General features: G+C 42.7%; 1 protein-coding gene across 5 annotated transcripts in view; it reads right to left on the reverse strand.

Annotated features, from left to right (window-relative positions):
* Positions 1-19,470, reverse strand: part of cep41 (centrosomal protein 41) — a 61,490-nt gene that overhangs the window by 35,094 nt on the left and 6,926 nt on the right. For 3 of the 5 annotated variants that reach the window (XM_059987061.1, XM_059987064.1, XM_059987059.1), the window contains exons 2-3: positions 14,892-14,955; positions 2,386-2,433 (exon numbers count right to left, since the gene is read on the reverse strand). In XM_059987061.1, coding sequence (XP_059843044.1) covers positions 2,386-2,413 — 28 coding nt within the window. In that variant the 5' untranslated portion in view covers positions 2,414-2,433; positions 14,892-14,955. Of the gene's footprint in view, positions 1-2,385; positions 2,434-3,930; positions 4,037-12,026; positions 12,132-14,891; positions 14,956-19,470 lie in introns of all 5 variants that reach the window. The other 2 variants (XM_059987063.1, XM_059987062.1) reach the window with 2 other exon arrangements.

A 19,470-nucleotide genomic window follows, 5' to 3' on the forward strand; every position in this document is an offset into this window, starting at 1 on the left:
TAGCTCCTTAGTTCCTTTGTTCAACTGTAATACTGACACATCCGATTTTCCCTTCTCCTTCTCAAATTGTAGGTTAAAACACATCATATTATGATCACTACTTCCTAATGCCAAACAGGTCAAAGGGTAAAGGCCAGACTAACAGTGGTCTACCAGTCCTCTACCACCCATGCCAAACAGGTCAAAGGGTAAAGGCCAGACTAACAGTGGTCTACCAGTCCTCTGGGTATGGAGGTTCAGCTCAGGGTTAACGAACTGGTCAAAAAAAAAATTGTTACGGAAACAATAATGAGGAATCTACACCTCTGTGTGATTCTATTCCTGAGTCTCCACCTGAAATTTGCATTAATGACAGTGGCAAAAAGCACGATGAAGGAATCCTGAACCACACTTGCAGCACGATAGAGAAGACGACCAAGGACAGAGTTGGAGGACTTTCATGCTGTCCTGAACACCAGCAGTGCTGACAGGCAGTAACTCTCACTCAGTATAGCATTACCATTACTAGATAGCAATTCACTTGATACATCATATGAAGTGAAAAATGATGTTTACACTGTCATATAATTTCCTTTTCTCCATTGCATTTTAATGTGGTTATACTCATGCCCATATTTTGTAAAGCCACTGTACATGTTAACATGATAAGGAAGGTACCTAATTCATTAGCTTGTACAGTATTTCTTGAATGCTCCTTGGCTTCTTCGTTGAACAAAGACCTGTCCAATCTGTGACCTTCTCAACTCTTAAATCCCCTCAAAATTCAAAAGTTTGGTAAATGGGAACCTGTATGGGTCTATGTTACACCTGTCTCCTCTATTATTGTGAACTCCATGGAACAGTACTTATTTCAACCCTCCTCACTTTTTCTGACTGTCTTGGTAGTTCCTCTGGTGCACCTTTGGAATTTCTTCAACATGTGTCTATCTTCTGCCTGCTTTCACTTTTCCTAGTTCTGATGAAAGAATGTTGACTTGAAACAATAAATCCTCTTTTCTAGACCGATGCTTCCTGACCTGCTGATTACTTCCATTGTCTTCTATTTGGACATCCAATTTCCAGTAACTCCAGCAAACATGAGGAAATCTGCAGATGCTGGAAATTCAAGCAACACACACAAAATGTTGGTGGAACACAGAGGGTCTCAGCCCGAAACTTCGACTGTGCTTCTCCTTATAGATGCTGCCTGGCCTGCTGTGTTCCACTAGCATTTTGTGTGTGTCTCAGTAACTCTAGTTTTGTTTATTTTAAACAGGTTGTTATACCTTTTATTGCTACCATTTCTCCTCCCAGCTCATTCCTCCCTCTTCTCCTCCCCTCTCTCTTCACTACATTTCACTTCCATTCCTACTTCTTTCCTCATTCCCCAGCATCCTCCTCACTCCTTTTCTCCTCTCTCCTGCAAATCATTTGTAATAATTAAATGGTAGTACTTCACATTTAGCAACGTGGGATTGGCTTTGTACCCAAATGTCAAAGCTGCTGTAGTAGAAATGCCAGGTGTCCAGTTGGGAAGATTGCTGAAAAAGATTCATATTAACTCACTGGGCCACAACAGGCCAGCAGCTCACGCGGAAACAGAGTACCAGTTGGCTTACTCTGGCACAAATACTGTCCCTTGGATGAATCAGTTCAAGTCAGCCTGGGAATGCATCTTTGTAATCAGGTATTAGGTCACGAAAATTATGAGGGAAACAGCATCCAATGTTGTAAGGCAGCCAATTTCTTTTTAAACAGATGGCAAGTAGTACGGGGCTATTGGCAACCTAGTCAAGCACATGTTCAAAACAATAATATCAGAAGTTTGAAGTGAATGGTTTTGAAATATTCTCTGATAGAATTGGATGGGCAAGATAAAATTGCAGAACAGGAGCGATATCTCTGACTGTTTTTATTTCTTAACTTTCCTACATAACACTAGTCTCTACATACATCAAAATAACTCAATGGCCACTTTAAGATTAGTTCAATTTTTTTATCCTCTCCATATTCCAATCAACCTCCTCCAGATTCTACCATTCACCTGCATACTAGGAGCAACTTACTGTGGATAAGAATCCAAGTGTCTGTATATTAAATAGGACACATTGCACCTAAGCAAGTCAGTCAGTCCAAACCATTTTTGCTCCAATCTAACCTCATTTTCATTTTCCACATCTAGGTTCATCAGTGCAACCTTCTCGTTTCCTTCCGACATGCTTGGTCAGTCCCATGCTCCCCTTCCCCCTCCACCCCAAATGCAACCATATCTTTCACTTTAACTACTCCCTTAGGTATCAAGTTCCACATTCTCACTATATCATATTGGTAATTTAATATTTTATACTTCAACTATTTCATATCTACAAAGAACATTTTGAGGGAGGAGTGGAAACCATCACTTACTTCTTCTTAACTCTTCAATTTTCTCCATGTACTTTGAAAGGCTGTGTCCTACAAAGTTAGAGAAGTTAAATAAATCATATGTTCATATGATTATACTTTAGAGTTATCCACATCAAAATATTATTCACATAGATCAAGTATAAATATCAAATCACAACATTTGAGAATTTAACATTAGAAGTCAAATAACAATTTGCTGGTGAACGCAGCAAAAAAGTGCAAAATGAAAGATTTCACAGCAATATTTTATTTCTTTGTAAAGCTCTGCCTCTTTTCAAAGTTCTAGTTGAGCCTTATTAGTTGTTTCAGAGAAAGTTCTTGATAGTTAACAACTTATTTAACACTACCATCAAAATATGTACTTAGAAAGAATGCAACTAACCTCAGGAACCAAACCTGGCTTATGATTCAAATTTGTTGCAGATGTAGCCCAGAGTCCAATAGAGGAAAGTTGAGCTTACTAACATAACAGAACTTACAACTTTGATTCTGCTCCACCATTCAATAAAATAATGGGGAATCTTCTTGTATAAAATGGGCTGCTGTTTGTGTTGAGAAGAACCCACTTTACAGACAAATTCTGTAAACCCTAATAGCAGTTTTGCAGACGGGTTTAAGGTTTTATTTGCATTCTTGTTAGTCACTTCGATGTTTTGGACAGAGACTTTTCATCAGGAACAGGGCCTTGGCCCAAAATATCAACTGTTTATTCCTCTCCATAGATGCTGCCTGACCTGCAGATTTCCTCCAGCACTTTTGTAAAGGATAAAGAGAACCCCTTAGGTGCATAGACTGATTGGTCTGTAGCATTTATGTGAGGTACTCAGAAGATTGTTGTATTTCCCTGTTACCTGATAATTACACCATCTTTTAAGCATGGAATCCCCTATGGATGCATTCCAAGTTCTCACATTTATCACAATGTAACATAGTTGGTGTGATTTTTTTTGTAGCCAAACTATTATCAGAAAAATTTTTCCAGCTAAAATACCTCAAAGATCAACTTGCCATCCCCAATTATTTACCATCAATATGAATGACTTGGAGGAGTCAGCGTAGAAGTTATCCAAGTTTGCCAATTATACAAAAAAGTAAGAGGGCATGTTGCCAAGAGGACATTTGCACTCTGCAGGAGATTCAGATAGGGTGGGCTAAAATTTGGCAAATGGAGTTTAATGTGAGAGAGTGTGAAGTCATGCACTTCAGTAAGAGGAATCAAAGAGCAAACCATTTTATAAATGGAATGAAATTATAAATGAGTATGTTGTAGAAGGATCTAAATCTTATCATGCATAAATAATAGTTAAGATCCAAGTATGGCAGTAGGTTCAGAAGCCAAATAACAGTGGTCTTTATTTCGGGCTGAACGGAGATTAAAAAGCGAAGTATTGTTATAGCTGTACAGGATGTTGGTGAGGCTGCACCTGGAGTACCACGTACAGTTTTGGTCACCTTATAAAAGAAAAGACACAACCACATTTTCTGGCAGTCCAGATAAGATCCATTAGGATAATTTCTAGAATGAGGGTTATAAAAAGGATATACCTGCAGTGATTGTTTCGAAGAATGAGAGGCGATTTTATTGACGCATATAAGATCCTGTAGGGCATGATAGAATAGACGTTGAGATGTTTCCACCAGTGAGGAAGTCCTGAAAAGAGGTCAAATTAACAAAGGAAGGAGCTGTTGTTTAAATTTCTTCTTGCAATGGGCAGCAATCTCTGCCCCAGAGGGTTGTGGAGGTATTTAAAGGGGTGTTAGATACATTTTTGAAAGATCAGGGAATTGAGATGTGGGGAACTGCAGAGAGGAGTTAAATCTCTATTTATTAATAATGGGACAGGCATCAGTGGTTAGATTGAATAATGGGGCAGGCTTCAGGGATTAGAGGGATGGCCTATTTTTGCTCCTACCTTCTTATGTGACATTTACTAGGAAGGGGTTGGGATAATGCTCCTAGGGTCAGGAACTTGGAATAGTTGATAAAGAATAATACCCATAATAAGCATGTTGTTTTAGTAAAGGGACAACAAAAAATCTTCTGGTATACTCTCAGGTGCTCCTGGAAAGAGATTGGCAGGAAGATCTCCATAAGATCATAAGATATAGGAGCAGAAGTAGGCCATTTGGCCCATCAAGTCTGCTCTGCCATTCAATCGTGGGCTGATCCATTCTTCTAGTCATCCCCACTCCCCTGCTTCCACATCCCCACCTATCTCTGCCATAAATACATCAAATAACTTGGCCTCCACAGTCGCTCGTGGCAACGAATTCCACAGATTTACCACCCTCTGACTAAAGTAATTTCTCTGCATCTCAGTTCTAAAGGGAAATCCTTCAATTCTTAAGTTGTACCCTCATGTCCTAGAATCCCCTACCATGGGAAATAAATTTGACATATTTAACCCGTTCAGGCCTTTTAACATTCAGAATGTTTCTATAAGATCCTCCCTCAAACTCCTGAACTCCAGGGAATATAGCCCAAGAGCTGCCAGACGTTTCTCATACAGTAACCCTTTCATTCCTGGAATCATTCTCGTGAATCTTCTCTGAACCCTCTCCAATGTCAGAATATACTTTCTAAAAGGAGCCCAAAACAGCACACAATACTCCAAGTATGGTCTCATGAGTGCCTTATAGAGCTTTAACATTACATCCCTGCTCTTATATACCATACTTCTAGAAATGAATGCCAACATTGCATTCGCCTTCTTCACCACCGACTCAAGCTGGAGGTTAACCTTTAGGGTATCTTGCACAAGGACTCCCAAGTCTCTTTGCATCTCTGCATTTTGAATTCTCTCCCCATCTGAATAATAGTCTGCCCATTTATTTTCTTCCACCAAAGTGCATGACCGTACATTTTCCAACATTGTATTTCATTTGCCACTTCTTTATCCATTTCCCTAAACTATCTAAGTCTCTCTGCAGGCTCTCTGTTTTTTCAACACAACCCGCTCCTCCACCTTTCTTTGCATCATCAGCAAATCTAGCTACAAATCGATTAATCACATCGTCCAAATCATTGACATATATCATAAAAAGCAGCGGTCCCAACACCGACCCCTACAGAACTCCACTGGTAATGGGCAGCTAGCCAGAATAGGATCCCTTTATTCCCACTCTCTGCGTTCTGCCGATCAACCAATGCTCCACTCATGCTAGTAACTTTTCTGCAATTCCATGGAATCTTATCTTGCTAAGCAGCCTCATGTGCAGCACTTCGTCAAAGGCCTTCTGAAAATCCAAGTACACTACATCTACTGCATCTCCTTTGTCTACCCTGCTTATAATTTCCTCAAAAAATTGCAGTAGATTAGCCAGACAGGATTTTCCTTTCAGGAAACCATGCTGGCTTTGGCCTATCTTGTCATGTGCCTCCAGGTACTCCATAATCTCATCCCTAACTATTGATTCTAACAACTTTCCAACCACTGATGTCAAGCTGATAGGTCTATAGTTTCTGTTCTGCTGCCTCCTATACTTTTTAAATAGCGGAGTAACATTTGCAATTTTCTATTCATCCAGTAGAATGCCAGAATCTATCAATTCTTGAAAGATCATTGTTAATGTCGCTGCCATTTCTCCAGCTACTTCCTTCAGAACCCGAGGGTGCATTCTATCAGGTCCAGGAAACTTATCCACCCTCAGACCATTAAGCTTCCTGAGCACCTTCGCAGTTGTAATTTTCACTGCACAACCTTCCCTGACACTCTTGAATGTCTGGTATACTACAGATGTCTTCCACTGTGAAGACTGATGCAAAACACCCATTCAGTTCCTCTGCCACCTCTGCGTCTCTCATTACAATATCTCCAGCATCATTTTCTATTGGTCCTCTATCTATTATCAACTCACTTTTACCCTTTATATACTTAAAAAAGCTTTTAGTATCTTCCTTTCATAATTTATCTTTTCCTTCCTAATGACTTGCTTCATTTCCTTCTGCAAGTTTTTAAAAGCTTCCCAATCCTCTATCTTCCCACTAACTCTGGCTTTCTTGCATGCCCTCTCTTTTGCTTTTACTTTGGCTCTGACTTCACTTGTCAGCCACGGTAGTGTCCTTCTTCTATTCGAAAATTTCTTCTTTTTTGGAATATATCTGTCTTGCACTTCCCTCATTTTTCACAGAAACTTCAGCCACTGCTGCTCTGGTGTCCTTCCTGCTGGTGTCTCTTTCCAGTCAACCTTGGCCAGTTCCCCTCTCATGCCACTGTAATTTCCCTTATTCCACTGAAATACCGACACACTGGAATTTGGTTTGTCCTTCTCAAATTTCAAAGTGAACTTGATCATATTGTGATCATTGTTCCCTAAGAGTTCCTTAACCTTGAGCTCTCTTATCACCTCTAGATCATTGCAAAACACCCAATCCAGCACAGCACAGCCTAGTGGGCTCAAAAACAAGTGGTTCGAAAAAGCCATCCCTTAGACATTCTACAAATTGTCTCTCTTGAGGTCCAGTACTGGCCTGGTTTTCTCAATCTACTTTCATGTTAAAATCCCCAACAATTATCATGATATTGCCCTTCTGACAGGGCTTTTCTATCTCCTGCTGTAGTTTGTAATCCACATCCCAGCTGCTGTTTGGAGACCTGTATACAACTGCCATTAGAAACATAGAAAACCTACAGCACAATACAGGCCCCACGACCCACAAAGTTGTGCTGATCATGTCCCTACCTTAGAAATTACTAGGCTTACCCATAGCTCTCTATTTTTCTAAGCTCCATGTACCTATCCAAAAGTATCTTAAAAGACCCTATCGTATCCACCTCCACCACCGTTGCCAGCAGCCCATTCCATGCACTTACCACTCTGAGTAAAAAAGTTACCCCTGACATCTCCTCTGTACCTACTCCCCAGCACCTTAAACCTGTGTCCTCCTGTGGCAACCATTTCAGCCCTGGGAAAAAGCCTCTGACTATCCACATGATCAATGCCTCTCATCATCTTATACACCTCTATCAGGTCACCTCTCATCCTCTGTCGCTCCAAAAAGACCAAGTTCACTCAACCTGTTTTCATAAGGCATGCTCCCTAATCCAGGAAACATCCTTGAAAATCTCCTCTGCACCCTTTCTATGGTTTCCATATCCTTCCTGTAGCAAGGTGACCAGAACCGAGCACAGTACTCCAAATGGGGTCTGACTAGGGTTCTATAACAGCTGTAACATTATCTCTCGGCTCCCAAGTTCAACTCCACGATTGATGAAGGCCAATACACCATATGCCTTCTTAACCACAGAGTCAACCTGCGCAGCTGCTTTGAGCGTCCTATGGACTTGGACCCCCAAGATCCCTCTGATCCTCCACACTACCAAGAGTCTTACCATTAATACTATATTCTGCCATCATATTTGACCTACCAAAGTGAACCACTTCACACTTACCTGGGTGGAACTCCATCTGCCACTTCTCAGCCCAGTTTTGCATCCTATCAGTGTACTGCTGTAACCTCTGACAACCCTCCACACTATCCACAACACCTCCAACCTTTGTGTCATCAGCAAACTTATTAACCCATCCCTCCACTCCCTCATCTAGGTCATTTATAAAAATCACGAGGAGTAAGGGTCCCAGGGTAGATCCCTGAAGCACACCACTGGTCACCGACCTCCTTGCAGAATATGACCCATCCACAACCACTCTTTTGCCTTCTGTGGGCAAGCCAGTTCTGGATCCACAAAGCAATGTCCCCTTGGATCTCATGCCTCTTTACTTTCTCAATAAACCTTGCATGGGGTACCTTATCAAATGCCTTGCTGAAATCCATATACATTACATCTACTGCTCTTCCTTCATCAATGTTAGGGCCCTTTTACCCTTGCCATTTCTTAACTCAACCCATAGAGATTCTACACCTTCCGATCCAATGTCATCCCTTTCTAATGATTTATTATTATTTCTTAAACACAGGGCCATTCCCTCTGCCTACTAACTTATCTTTGCGATACACCGTATATTCTCATTGTTGGGACGTTCAGTTCCCAATGGCAACCATTCTTTAACCATGTTTCAGAGACGGCCACAACGTCATACTTGTGAACATGCGGTTGAATTTCAAGATCATTCATTTTATTTCTTATGCTGTGTGCATTGAAATATAACACTTTCAGACCAGTATTTGTTACTTCCTGTTTTAACTGCACCACACTTCTATTGCCCTGTAACTCATCCCACTGACTGTGATTATGCCTCATCTCCTGCCTGTCCTTTCTATCATCTCTGTTGCACGCTATCTTTGATTTATTTCCTCAGCCCTATCACTCCGGTTCCCATCCTCTTGCCAAATTAGCTTAAACCCTCCTGAACAGCTCTATTACACTTGCCTGCTAGGATATTGGACCTCTTTGGGTTCAGGTGTAATCCGTCCTTTTTGTACAGGTTGTACCTCCCCTAGAAGAGGCCCCAATGATCCATGAACCAGAAGCCCTGCCCCCTACACCAAGTATTAATATGCCTGATCATGCTATTTTTGCACTTGTTAGCACGTGGCACGGGCAGCAATCCTGAGATCACTACCCTGGAGGTCCTTTTCAGCTTCCTACCCAACTCCCTGAATTCTCTCTTCAGGACCTCCTCCCCTTTTCTACCTATGTCATTGGTACCAACATGTACCAAGACTTCCGGCTGTTCACCCTCTCCCTTCACAGTCCTCTGCACCCAATCAGAGACATCCTGTACCTTGGCACCTGGGAGGCAACACACCATGTGGGTATCCCTATCAGGCTGAAAGAACCTCCTGTCTGTTCCCCTCACTATGGAATCCACTACGACTACTGCATTCCTTATTTTCTTCTCTTATTTCTGCACCAAGGAACCAGGCTCAGTGCCAGAGACTCAATCTCCGTGGTTGTCCTGTGTCAGGTCACCCCCCCACCCCAGCAGCATCCAAAACGAGATAACGAATACTGTGGGGGATGGCCACAGGGGTGCTTTCTACTATCTGAACTCCTCCCACCCCTTCCCTGCCAGTCACTCACTTATTTAACTCCCGCAGCCTCGGGTCTGAAACTTACATTGTTAGAATAGTGCCCACAGCCTGCAGAAAAACTTTTGTAACTGAGTTCATCATGCAATCAGCTGTATCACATTTGATGCTTTTGCCTACATTAAAAAATTGCAACAAGCATCTCAGTGAAACTTGGGATGCAACTTTAATCCCACCTCTAAGGAAATTTAAGCTGGTTTGATTGTCTATGCAAAATCAGAAGGATACCAGTTTAAGTAGGTAGATTGGGATCCAATCACACTGAATTGTCCAACAAACAAAAAAAGCAGCAAAGTCATAAAACACAAAATGCTGGCAGAACTCAGCAGGCCAGACAGCATCTATGGGAGGAGGTAATAACAACGTTTTGGGCTGAAACCCTTCATCAGGAGTGAAGTAACATGGGATGGTCGGGGGGGAATAAGAAGTGGGGGGAGGGATAAAGTAGAGAGTTGGGAAGTGATAGACTGGAGGGAAATGGGCTGGGGGAAGGTGGAGAATTATGGGAAATAAAAGAGAAAGAAAGGTAGGGCTGGGGGGAGAGATTATAGTGAGGGGGGAAAAAGAGAGAGAAAGAGAACCAGACTAAAATAATAGATAGGGATGGGGGTAAGGATGGGGGGGCAGGGATGTCAATGGAGGTCAGTGAGTCAGATGTTCATGCCGGCAGGAAGGAGGCTACCTAGGCGGGAGATAAGGTATTGCTCCATCGACCTGCGTGTGGCCTCATCTTGACGGTAGAGGAGGCCATGGACAGACATGTCGGAGTGGGAGTGGTCTGTGGAATTGAAGTGTGTGGCCACAGGGAGATCCCGCCACTGCTGGAGGACTGAGCGCTGGTGCTCGGCGAAACGGTTTCCTAGTCTGCGGCAGATCTCCCCAATGTATAAATGGCCACATCGGGAGCACCAGATACAGTATATCACCCCAGATGACTCGCAGGTGAAGTGGTGCCTCACCTGAAAGGGCTGTCTGGGGCCTGGGATGGTGGTGAGGGAAGAAGTGTGGGGGCAGGTGTAGCACTTCTTCCATTTGCAGGGATGAGTGCCCGGAGGGAAGTCCGTGGGGAGGGATGGGGGGGGGGAATGAATGGACAAGGGAGTCGCGTAGGGAGCGATCCCTGCGGAAAGCCGAGAGTGGGGGGGAGGGGAAGATGTTCCTCACCTATCACCCTACCAGCCTACAGATCCAATGCATAATCCTCCGTAACTTCTGCCACCTCCTACGTGATCCCACCACCAACTACATCTTCCCCTCCCCCCCACTCTATACTGTGATATACTGTATCTGCTGCTCCCGATGTGACTCCGGCGTACGGTCCTCCAGCAGTGGCGGGATCTCCCTATGGCCACACACTTCAATTCCACAGACCACTCCCACTCCGACATGTCTGTCCATGGCCTCCTCTACCGTCAAGATGAGGCCACACACAGGTCGATGGAGCAATACCTTATCTCCCGCCTAGGTAGCCTCCTTCCTGCCGGCATGAACATCTGACTCACTGACCTCCGTTGACATCCCTTCCCCCCCCCATCCTTATCTATTATTTTAGTCCGGTTCTCTTTCTCTCTCTTTTCCCCCCCTCACTATAATCTCTCCACCCAGCCCTACCTTTCTTTCTCTTTTATTTCCCATAATTCTCCACCTTCCCCCTAGCCCATTTCCCTCCAGCCAATCACTTCCCAGCTCTCTACTTTATCCCTCCCCCAACTTCTTATCCCCCCCCGACCATCCCATGTTACTTCACTCCTGATGAAGGGTTTCGGCCCGAAACGTCATTATTACCTCCTCACATAGATGCTGTCTAGCCTGCTGAGTTCTGCCAGCATTTTGCGTTTTCTATTTATTTCCAGCATCTGCAGATTCACTCGTGTTGCCAGCAAAGTCATAAATATGTTTAGCATTCACAATCTATTCCTTTGAACAAGGTTGCTCATGGAATCAGAGCTGAAAAGACCAAAAGACAGTAGAATTAGGCCATTTGGCCCATAGGGTCTGCTCTGCCATTTAATCATAGCTGATCTTTTTATTTTCCCTCCTCAACCCCAGTCCCTGGCCTGTTCCCATTACCTTGGATATCATGTCCAATCAAGAACCAATCTAGCTCTGCCTTAAACACAACTAATGTCCTGGCCTTCTCAGCTACTGGTAGTAATAAATTCTACCAATTCACTTCCCTCTGGCAAAAGAAACTGCTCTGTTTAAATGAGATCCCCCTCCCTTTCACTGTCTCCTAAGTGTTCTTCTACCTTAAACTCCCCAATTACCTCTGGTTCATTACATAGTATCCAATCTGTTATAGCTGATGCCCTAGTAGGCTCAATGACGAACTGCTCTAAAAAGACATCTTGTAAGCATTCAACAAACTCACTCTGTTGAGATCTATTACCAACCTGATTTCCCCAATCGACGTGCATATTGAAATCTCTCATGATTATCATAACATTGCCCTTTTGATATGCCTTTTCCATTTCCCATTGTAATCTGTGGTCCACATCCCAGCTACATTTGGGAGGCTTGTATATAATTGCCATCAGGGTCCTTTTACCCTTGTAGTTTCTTACAATATCTTCTGATCCTATGTCACCTATTCTTTCTACTGGTTTTGATTCTTCACCAGGACAAACATGCCATCTCCTCTGCCTACCTTCCTATCCCTCCGATACAAGGTGCAACCTTGGACATTCAGCTCCCAACTGCAACAATCCTTCAGCCAAGATTCAGTGATGGCCGCAACATCATACCCGACAATCTGTAATATTGCAACAAGATCATCCACCTTATTTCTTATACTCGGTGCATTGAAATATAATACTTTGAGCACTGTATTTGCTACAAAGACAAGATTATGACATTACAAAGAAATATATTTTTGACAGAGATGCTTTGTGAGGAGCTGGCACAAACATATGTTCTCTCTGCCGCTGTACTGGGAACCAGCCGCAAATATTTTGGCCACTGATGTTCCCACAGCAATGAAGAAATGCTCACACCAACCACCTATGGCTCTGTGGAGTGAAACCTCAAGGACACAGGCAGAGACCACCAACACAGCTAGCACTGAGTGTGCTGAGAAAATACTCCTGACTGCGCAAAGTTTCATCTTGGCTGGGTACAAAGCAGCTAGGCCTTTGTAGGGGAGCAGCAACAGTTGTTCCACCTGTAAACAGACAACCTGAATTCTACAATCTTTTTTTGTTCTTTCCTATTGGGTATCACAGAAGCAAGTTACTTAGCTGCACAGTTATTTCTAGTCTGGAGAATTCTCCATGATAATAAACTCAATGGTTAGAAGTGCACAGCAGTTACACTGTGGAAGCATTGCACAGTTAGGGAGGCATATGCCAATGAATGCTTGTACTGCTGGCCAACAGCACTAAAACAATTCAGTTCTCTGCCTACCTAGCCGGGTGGTGAAGCAGTTAGACGTGATCAGTGGATACTCTCAGGGATTATTACTGGAATCAATACCTTTGTAATACAAATTATAGATATGAGCTTGTGTGTACACAATACAATGCAGGTACAATAAATTATGGGGATATTTAAGAGATATAGTTTGGTGGAATAGGAAGAAAAATGGCAAATGAAAGTTAATGCTGAGAAATGGGATTGTTACATTTTGGTAGGAAGAATGGGAATAGAATAGAATGGGGGGGGAAGAGGATTTTTTGAGGTTCTAATGTTTCTTTTCTTGTCGTTCATTCTTTTGGGGTTCTTTTGTTTTTTGTGGATGTCTGTGAAGGCGAGTATTTCAGGTTGTATACTGTATAAATGGAACCAGATGAACCATTTTACCCCAATATCCTCCTGAAACTCCCACTCCTCCTCTTAGCTAGGCAATCTGACCTGCAGTGAAGAATGCTATCAGAGTCAACTTAATATAGTCTTGCTTTCTTTGAAGGTTGTGCCATCTTCAAAGTGACACTCACATTTTCTATTACTGGACAGCTTTACAGAATATTCCATTCATTGAAAGTAGCAGTAAAATAAAATCCAGCAACAAGATATTTGTTATGGAAAGATATTTAGGACAGAATGTTATCTAAACTGTTCCTTGTGAAATAATCATCCAGAAGGATTGATAGAAAAAGTATTTGTAGAAAGCTACAAATTTGGCTTAAATAGGCCTATTTCATTCTTTTCAAGTATCTCCCGTTGTCTGAAATCAGTCTGTTGCTTATGGATAATGTGAGCTGCTAAATATCCTATATGCATAATTTTTGTCCAAGGCTTTACTAGTAAGGAACATCAATACTCAATTTTTAACTTCTTCGAGCATCATGTGTGTTTCTTCCCTTTCAGCATCATTGCCAGCCACCCAACTTTTTTTTTTGCCTTGATGGATTGTATGACTTCAGGCTAACATCAGGATCACCTTCTTGAAGATCAGATATTTTTGCTGTATCTGCTTTGATTCGGATGCCCTGGCAATAGCCCTGCTTGCTTGGGATGTTATCGGGTGCATTCTGTTATCCTAGTCTGCCAGGAACAACCACCCAGTTTGCTTCAGTTAACCTTAAGAGATATGGCGATTTCATATGCAGTTATCATGTATTGCTGATTCTGTTTCAAGTCCCTGATGAAATGCTGTTTATTGTTTGTTTTATTTTGTCAAGTATTCTCTGATTATTTCCTCTTTCAGTCACAGTTTCTCCATCTACCGGCTGGATTTGGATATCTATTTTTTTTTTCTGCCAGGCAAGTACAGTCCCTGTTTCCTATACTTAATGGCCTGAGGAATGATTGAACATCACACAGTTACTATAAAGAGTGTTCCTCTATGTAACATCCCAAAAGCTTCAGCATTATCTTCAGGATGAAATAAGGCTACATTTTGTTGCTTTAAAAGAAACCATAATAAGAGGGAAATTTGATGAATTCTTGTATTCCTATTTGGGGATTATGATGATGTCATTAGTTTGCTATCTTGAATCATTTAGAAGGAATGGCACATCAAAGGTTTGGGCTGAAAGTGAGCAAATGGCAATACAAAATTAATGGAAATGAATCGAAAGACTAATAAGTGTGTCATTGGAAATAATCAGATCATATAAATAAATTGATTTCCCTACCCAGAGTGCAAAGTGGTGACAGAGACATTGAAAGAGATGTCAGACAAATAGCAATGATAATCTGTCCTTTACCATACTACAGAACATTAAGGCATTAAAACAAGTGGGAGTAAAAGTAAAACCAGCAATCTTCAAACTATGGGCAGCTGTGCTTTCTGTAACCAAAACCCTACACTGGGACATTCTCGATGAATGTTTCTAATATCTCTATCCTCTTCTGAAATAAAAAATCAACCCACCTGTTGGTTATATGACCCAAAGTCTCTTTATTGACATAATTTTTTTTTGTTTGGTAAAGCTTCTGTGAAACATCTTAAGGATGTCGTTATCACATTAAATATGAAAATAAAGCACTATTGCACAATTTATTTATGTTCAGAATTTATCTGTTGATCTTTCCCTCAATATAAATCACTATGAAAATTCCATCAATTTACCAGTATCAATCCGTGCTCGGACATAATTGTACTTCGGATTTGGTACGACTCTTTTCTTTAGAAACTACAGAGAGAACAAAGCAAATGCAAATGATAAATACATGTACAATAAAACTACAAAAAGACCCAAATGAATATCTTGACTTTGAACCACATTATAAAATCACATGGCCAAATGAAGAACCAGATAGAAAGAAACTGGCACTGAGGAAATTGGTAAATTAATATTACCGAGGTACAGTGAAAAACTTGTCTTGCACATCATCCGTACAGATCAATTCATTACAACAATGCATTGAGAGGCAGGGTTGAGTTATGTTGGCGCTCAGTGGCAACTCCTTCACGTTCTTCTATGAAAACAACTTAATTTCTACCTTTGATGACTCTCCTTTTCTCTTTCACAGTGGATGGAGTTCTGCTTAAGACCCTAACCTGGAGTTACACTCAGATTTCAGTTCTTTGTGGGATGGAACCCGCTCCTGGGGGTTCACGGCCAGCTGGTTTTCATATCCCAAGGACTCATCCAAGAAGACGAGCGCACCTTCAGGGTTCCAGGGTTTCTCAGCTTGTGGACAGGCTGATTCTAAGTCGGTGTCACCGACTGAAGTGACGCAGGAAAAATTAAACATCTGGAGCAGTGGATCAGCCACTGGAGACTTTGTACTTGGCGAAATGCAGTCTCTCTCTCTCTCCCTCTCTCTCTCTCTGTCTGTCTCTCATTGGTGCTGGAGAGATTGTTGCCAATTTTCTGAATGGAGAACTCAGGAAAAAAAAGCAGCATGACAGATTTTGAACACTGTAAATCAGCGAGTTGCTTTGTTATGTCTTCCCTCTTGCAGTGAAAGGGGTCAACTTTTTTTAATTAGTGAGAGAGAGCCTGTGGCAGGTCGAACTGTCAGGTAAATGATTAATTTCTGTTGTACTGCAGATCATGGTCTTCACAGGGGCCTTTGCTATTGCTTGCTTGGTGGGTGCTGATGCTTTTTTGCAGAAGTGGGCAGGAGAGAGGTATGGTCATTACTTTGCCGCTGCTTGTGTGTGGGGGGCGGGAGTAGAGGGCTTTGGGATTCCAACATTTTAACTGTCATTCATTCTTTGGGGCACTCTTCTGTTTTTGTGGAATGTCTGTGGAGAACAAGAATTTCAGGACATACAGTGGCATGCAAAAGTTTGGGTACCCCTGGTCAAAATGTCTGTTACTGTGAATAGCTAAGTGGGTAAAAGATGACCTGATTTCCAAAAGGTATAAAGTTAAAGATGACACATTTCTTTAATATTTTAAGCAAGATTACTTTTTCATTTCCATCTTTTACGGTTCAAAATAACAAAAAAGGAAAAGGGCCCGAAGCAAAAGTTTGGGCGCACCCTGCATGGTCAGTACTTAGTAACATTCCCTTTGGCAAGTATCACAGCTAGTAAATGCTCTCTGTAGCCAGCTAAGAGTCTTTCAATTCTTGTTTGGGGGATTTTCTCCCATTCTTCCTTGCAAAAAGCTTCTAGTTCTGTGAGATTCTTGGGCTGTCTTGCATGCACTGCTCTTTTAAGGTCTATCCACAGATTTTCGATGATGTTTAGGTCAAGGGACTGTGACGGCCATGGCAAAACCTTCAGCTTGCGCCTCTTGAGGTAGTCCATTGTGGATTTTGAGGTGTGTTTAGGATCATTATCCTGTTGTAGAAGACATCCTTTTTTCATTGTCAGCTCTAATCTGATAATTAAATTTTCCGATAAGACTACATTGATTGGCCTAATCTCAAATCATAATGAGGTGGCCTCCAGGGAAGAAGTCATCTCTCTGACAGAGTAGTGTCAAGAAAACAACCTCTCCCTCAATGTCATAGAAACACAGGATCTGGTTGTGGATTACAGGAGGAATGAAGACAGGCTAACTCCTACTGACATCAATGGATCTGGGGTTGAGAGGATGAACAGCCTTAAGTTCCTTAGCATCCATATCACCGAGGATCTCACGTGGTCTGCACATACCAGCTGTGTGGTGAAAAAGGCATTACATCGCCTCTTTCACACCAGACGGCTGAGGAAGTTTGGCATGAGTGCCCAAATCCTCAGCACTTTCTACAGGGGCACAATTGAGAGCATCCTGACAGGCTGCATCACTGCCTGGTATGGGAAATGTACCTCCCTTAATGGCAGGACTCTGCAGAGTGGTGCGGACAGCCCAGCTCATCTGTAGTTGAGAACTTCCCATGATTCAGGACATTTACAAGGACAGGTGTGATAAAAGGGCCCGAAGGATCATTGGGGACCCGAGTTACCCCAACCACAAACTATTCCAGCTGCTGCCAACCAGGAAACAGTACCACAGCATAAAAGCCAGGACCAACAGGCTCTGGAACAGCTTCGTCCAGCAGGCCATCAGACTGATGAACTCACGCTGATTTGAGGGTACTTCCGTTACATTGACTGTTCTATTTATTATAAATTACTATGACTGCTCATATAGACAGAGGCCTAATGTAAAGATTTTTACTCCTTATACATGTGAAGGATGTAAGAAATAAAGTCAATTCAATTCAATAATCACTTTTTCTGCTAAGCAAACAATAACCTGTAGCTTCCTTTTGGACTTGGAGGCAATTGGATGCAGTAGAACTAAAGCAGGGCAAGGCAGCATTGTCAACAGTGGGGAAGATCCAAGGTTTGACCAACTTAAGTGTCTGGCCAAATTGAGGCCGCGGATACCAGGCCCCATAGCACATTGAAACAACGGAACCCAATGTCTGGATGATAACTTAAGTGCTGGACCAGATTGAAAAGGTCAGGGTGTCGAGGCATGACGCGAGGAACAGGTCAGTTCGGCTTGCTGCTCCGTGACGTTTACTCAGCCGTGTGCTGAACTCAGGACCTATGGACAGACTCTCTTTAGAACATAGAACATAGAATAGTACAGCACATTACAGGCCCTTCAGCCCACAATGTTGTGCCGACCCTCAAACCCTGCCTCCCATATAATCCCTCACCTTAAATTCCTCCATATACGTGTCTAGTAGTCTCTTAAACTTCACGAGTGTATCCGCTTCCACCACTGACTCAGGCAGTGCATTCCACACACCAACCACTCTCTGAGTGAAAAACCTTCCTCTAATATCCCCTTTGAACTTCCCTCCCCTTACCTTAAAGCCATGATCTCGTGTACTGAGCAGTGGTGTGCTGGGGAAGAGGTGCTGGCAGTCCACTCTGTCTATTCCTCTTAATATCTTGTACACCTCTATCATGACTCCTCATCCTCCTTCTCTCCAAAGAGTAAAGCCCTAGCTCCCTTAATCTCTGATCATAATCCATACTCTCTAAACCAGGCAGCATCTGTACCCTTTCCAATGATTCCATATCCTTCCTATACTGAGGCGACCAGAACTGGACACAGTACTCCAAGTGTGGCCTAACTATAGTTTTATAGAGCTGCATCATTACATCACGTTTCTTAAACTCTATCCCTCGACTTATGAAAGCTAACACCCCATAAGCTTTCTTAACTACCCTATTTACCTGTGAGGCAACTTTCAGGGATCTGTGGACATGTATCCCCAGATCCCTCTGCTCCTCCACACTATCAAGTTTCCTGCCATTTACTTTGTACTCTGCCTTGGAGTTTGTCCTTCCAAAGTGTACCACCTCACACTTCTCCGGGTTGAACTCCATCTGTCACTTCACAGCCCATTTCTGCATCCTATCAATGTCTCTCTGCAATCTTCGACAATCCTCTACACTATCCACAACACTACCAACCTTTGTGTCGTCTGCAAACTTGCCAACCCACCCTTCTACCCCCACATCCAGATCGTTAATAAAAATCACAAAAAGTAGAGGTCCCAGAACAGATCCTTGTGGGACACCACTAGTCACAACCCTCCAATCTGAATGTACTCCCTCCACCACGACCCTGTGCCTTCTGCAGGCAAGCCAATTCTGAATCCACTTGGCTAAACGTCCCTGGATTCCATGCCTTCTGACTTTCTGAATAAGCCTACCATGTGGAAGCTTGTCAAATGCCTTACTAAAATCCATGTAGATCACATCCACTGCACTACCCTTATCTATATGCCTGGTCACCTCCTCAAAGAACTCTATCAGGCTTGTTAGGCACGAACTGCCCTTCACAAAGCCATGTCCCTGATCAGACCATGATTCTCTGAATGCCCATAGATCCTATCTCTAAGAATCTCTTCCAAAAGCTTTCCCACCACAGACGTAAGGCTCACTGGTCTATAATTACCTCGACTATCCCTATTACCTTTTTTGACCGAGGGGACAACATTCGCCTCCCTCCAATCCTCCGGTACCACTCCCGTGGACAACGAGGACATAAAGATCCTAGCCAGAGGTTCAGCAACCTCTTCCCTTGCCTCGTGGAGCAGCCTGGGGAATATTCTGTCAGGTCCCTGGGACTTATCCGTCCTAATGTATTTTAACAACTCCAACACCTCCTCTCCCTTAATATCAACATGCTCCAGAACATCAATCTCACTCATATTGTCCTCACCATCATCAAGTTCCCTCTCAGTGGTGAATACCGAAGAAAAGTATTCATTGAGGACCTTGCTCACTTCCACAGCCTCCA

This window comes from Hypanus sabinus, chromosome 13, assembly GCF_030144855.1.
Source record: "Hypanus sabinus isolate sHypSab1 chromosome 13, sHypSab1.hap1, whole genome shotgun sequence".
Lineage (NCBI taxonomy): Eukaryota > Metazoa > Chordata > Chondrichthyes > Myliobatiformes > Dasyatidae > Hypanus > Hypanus sabinus.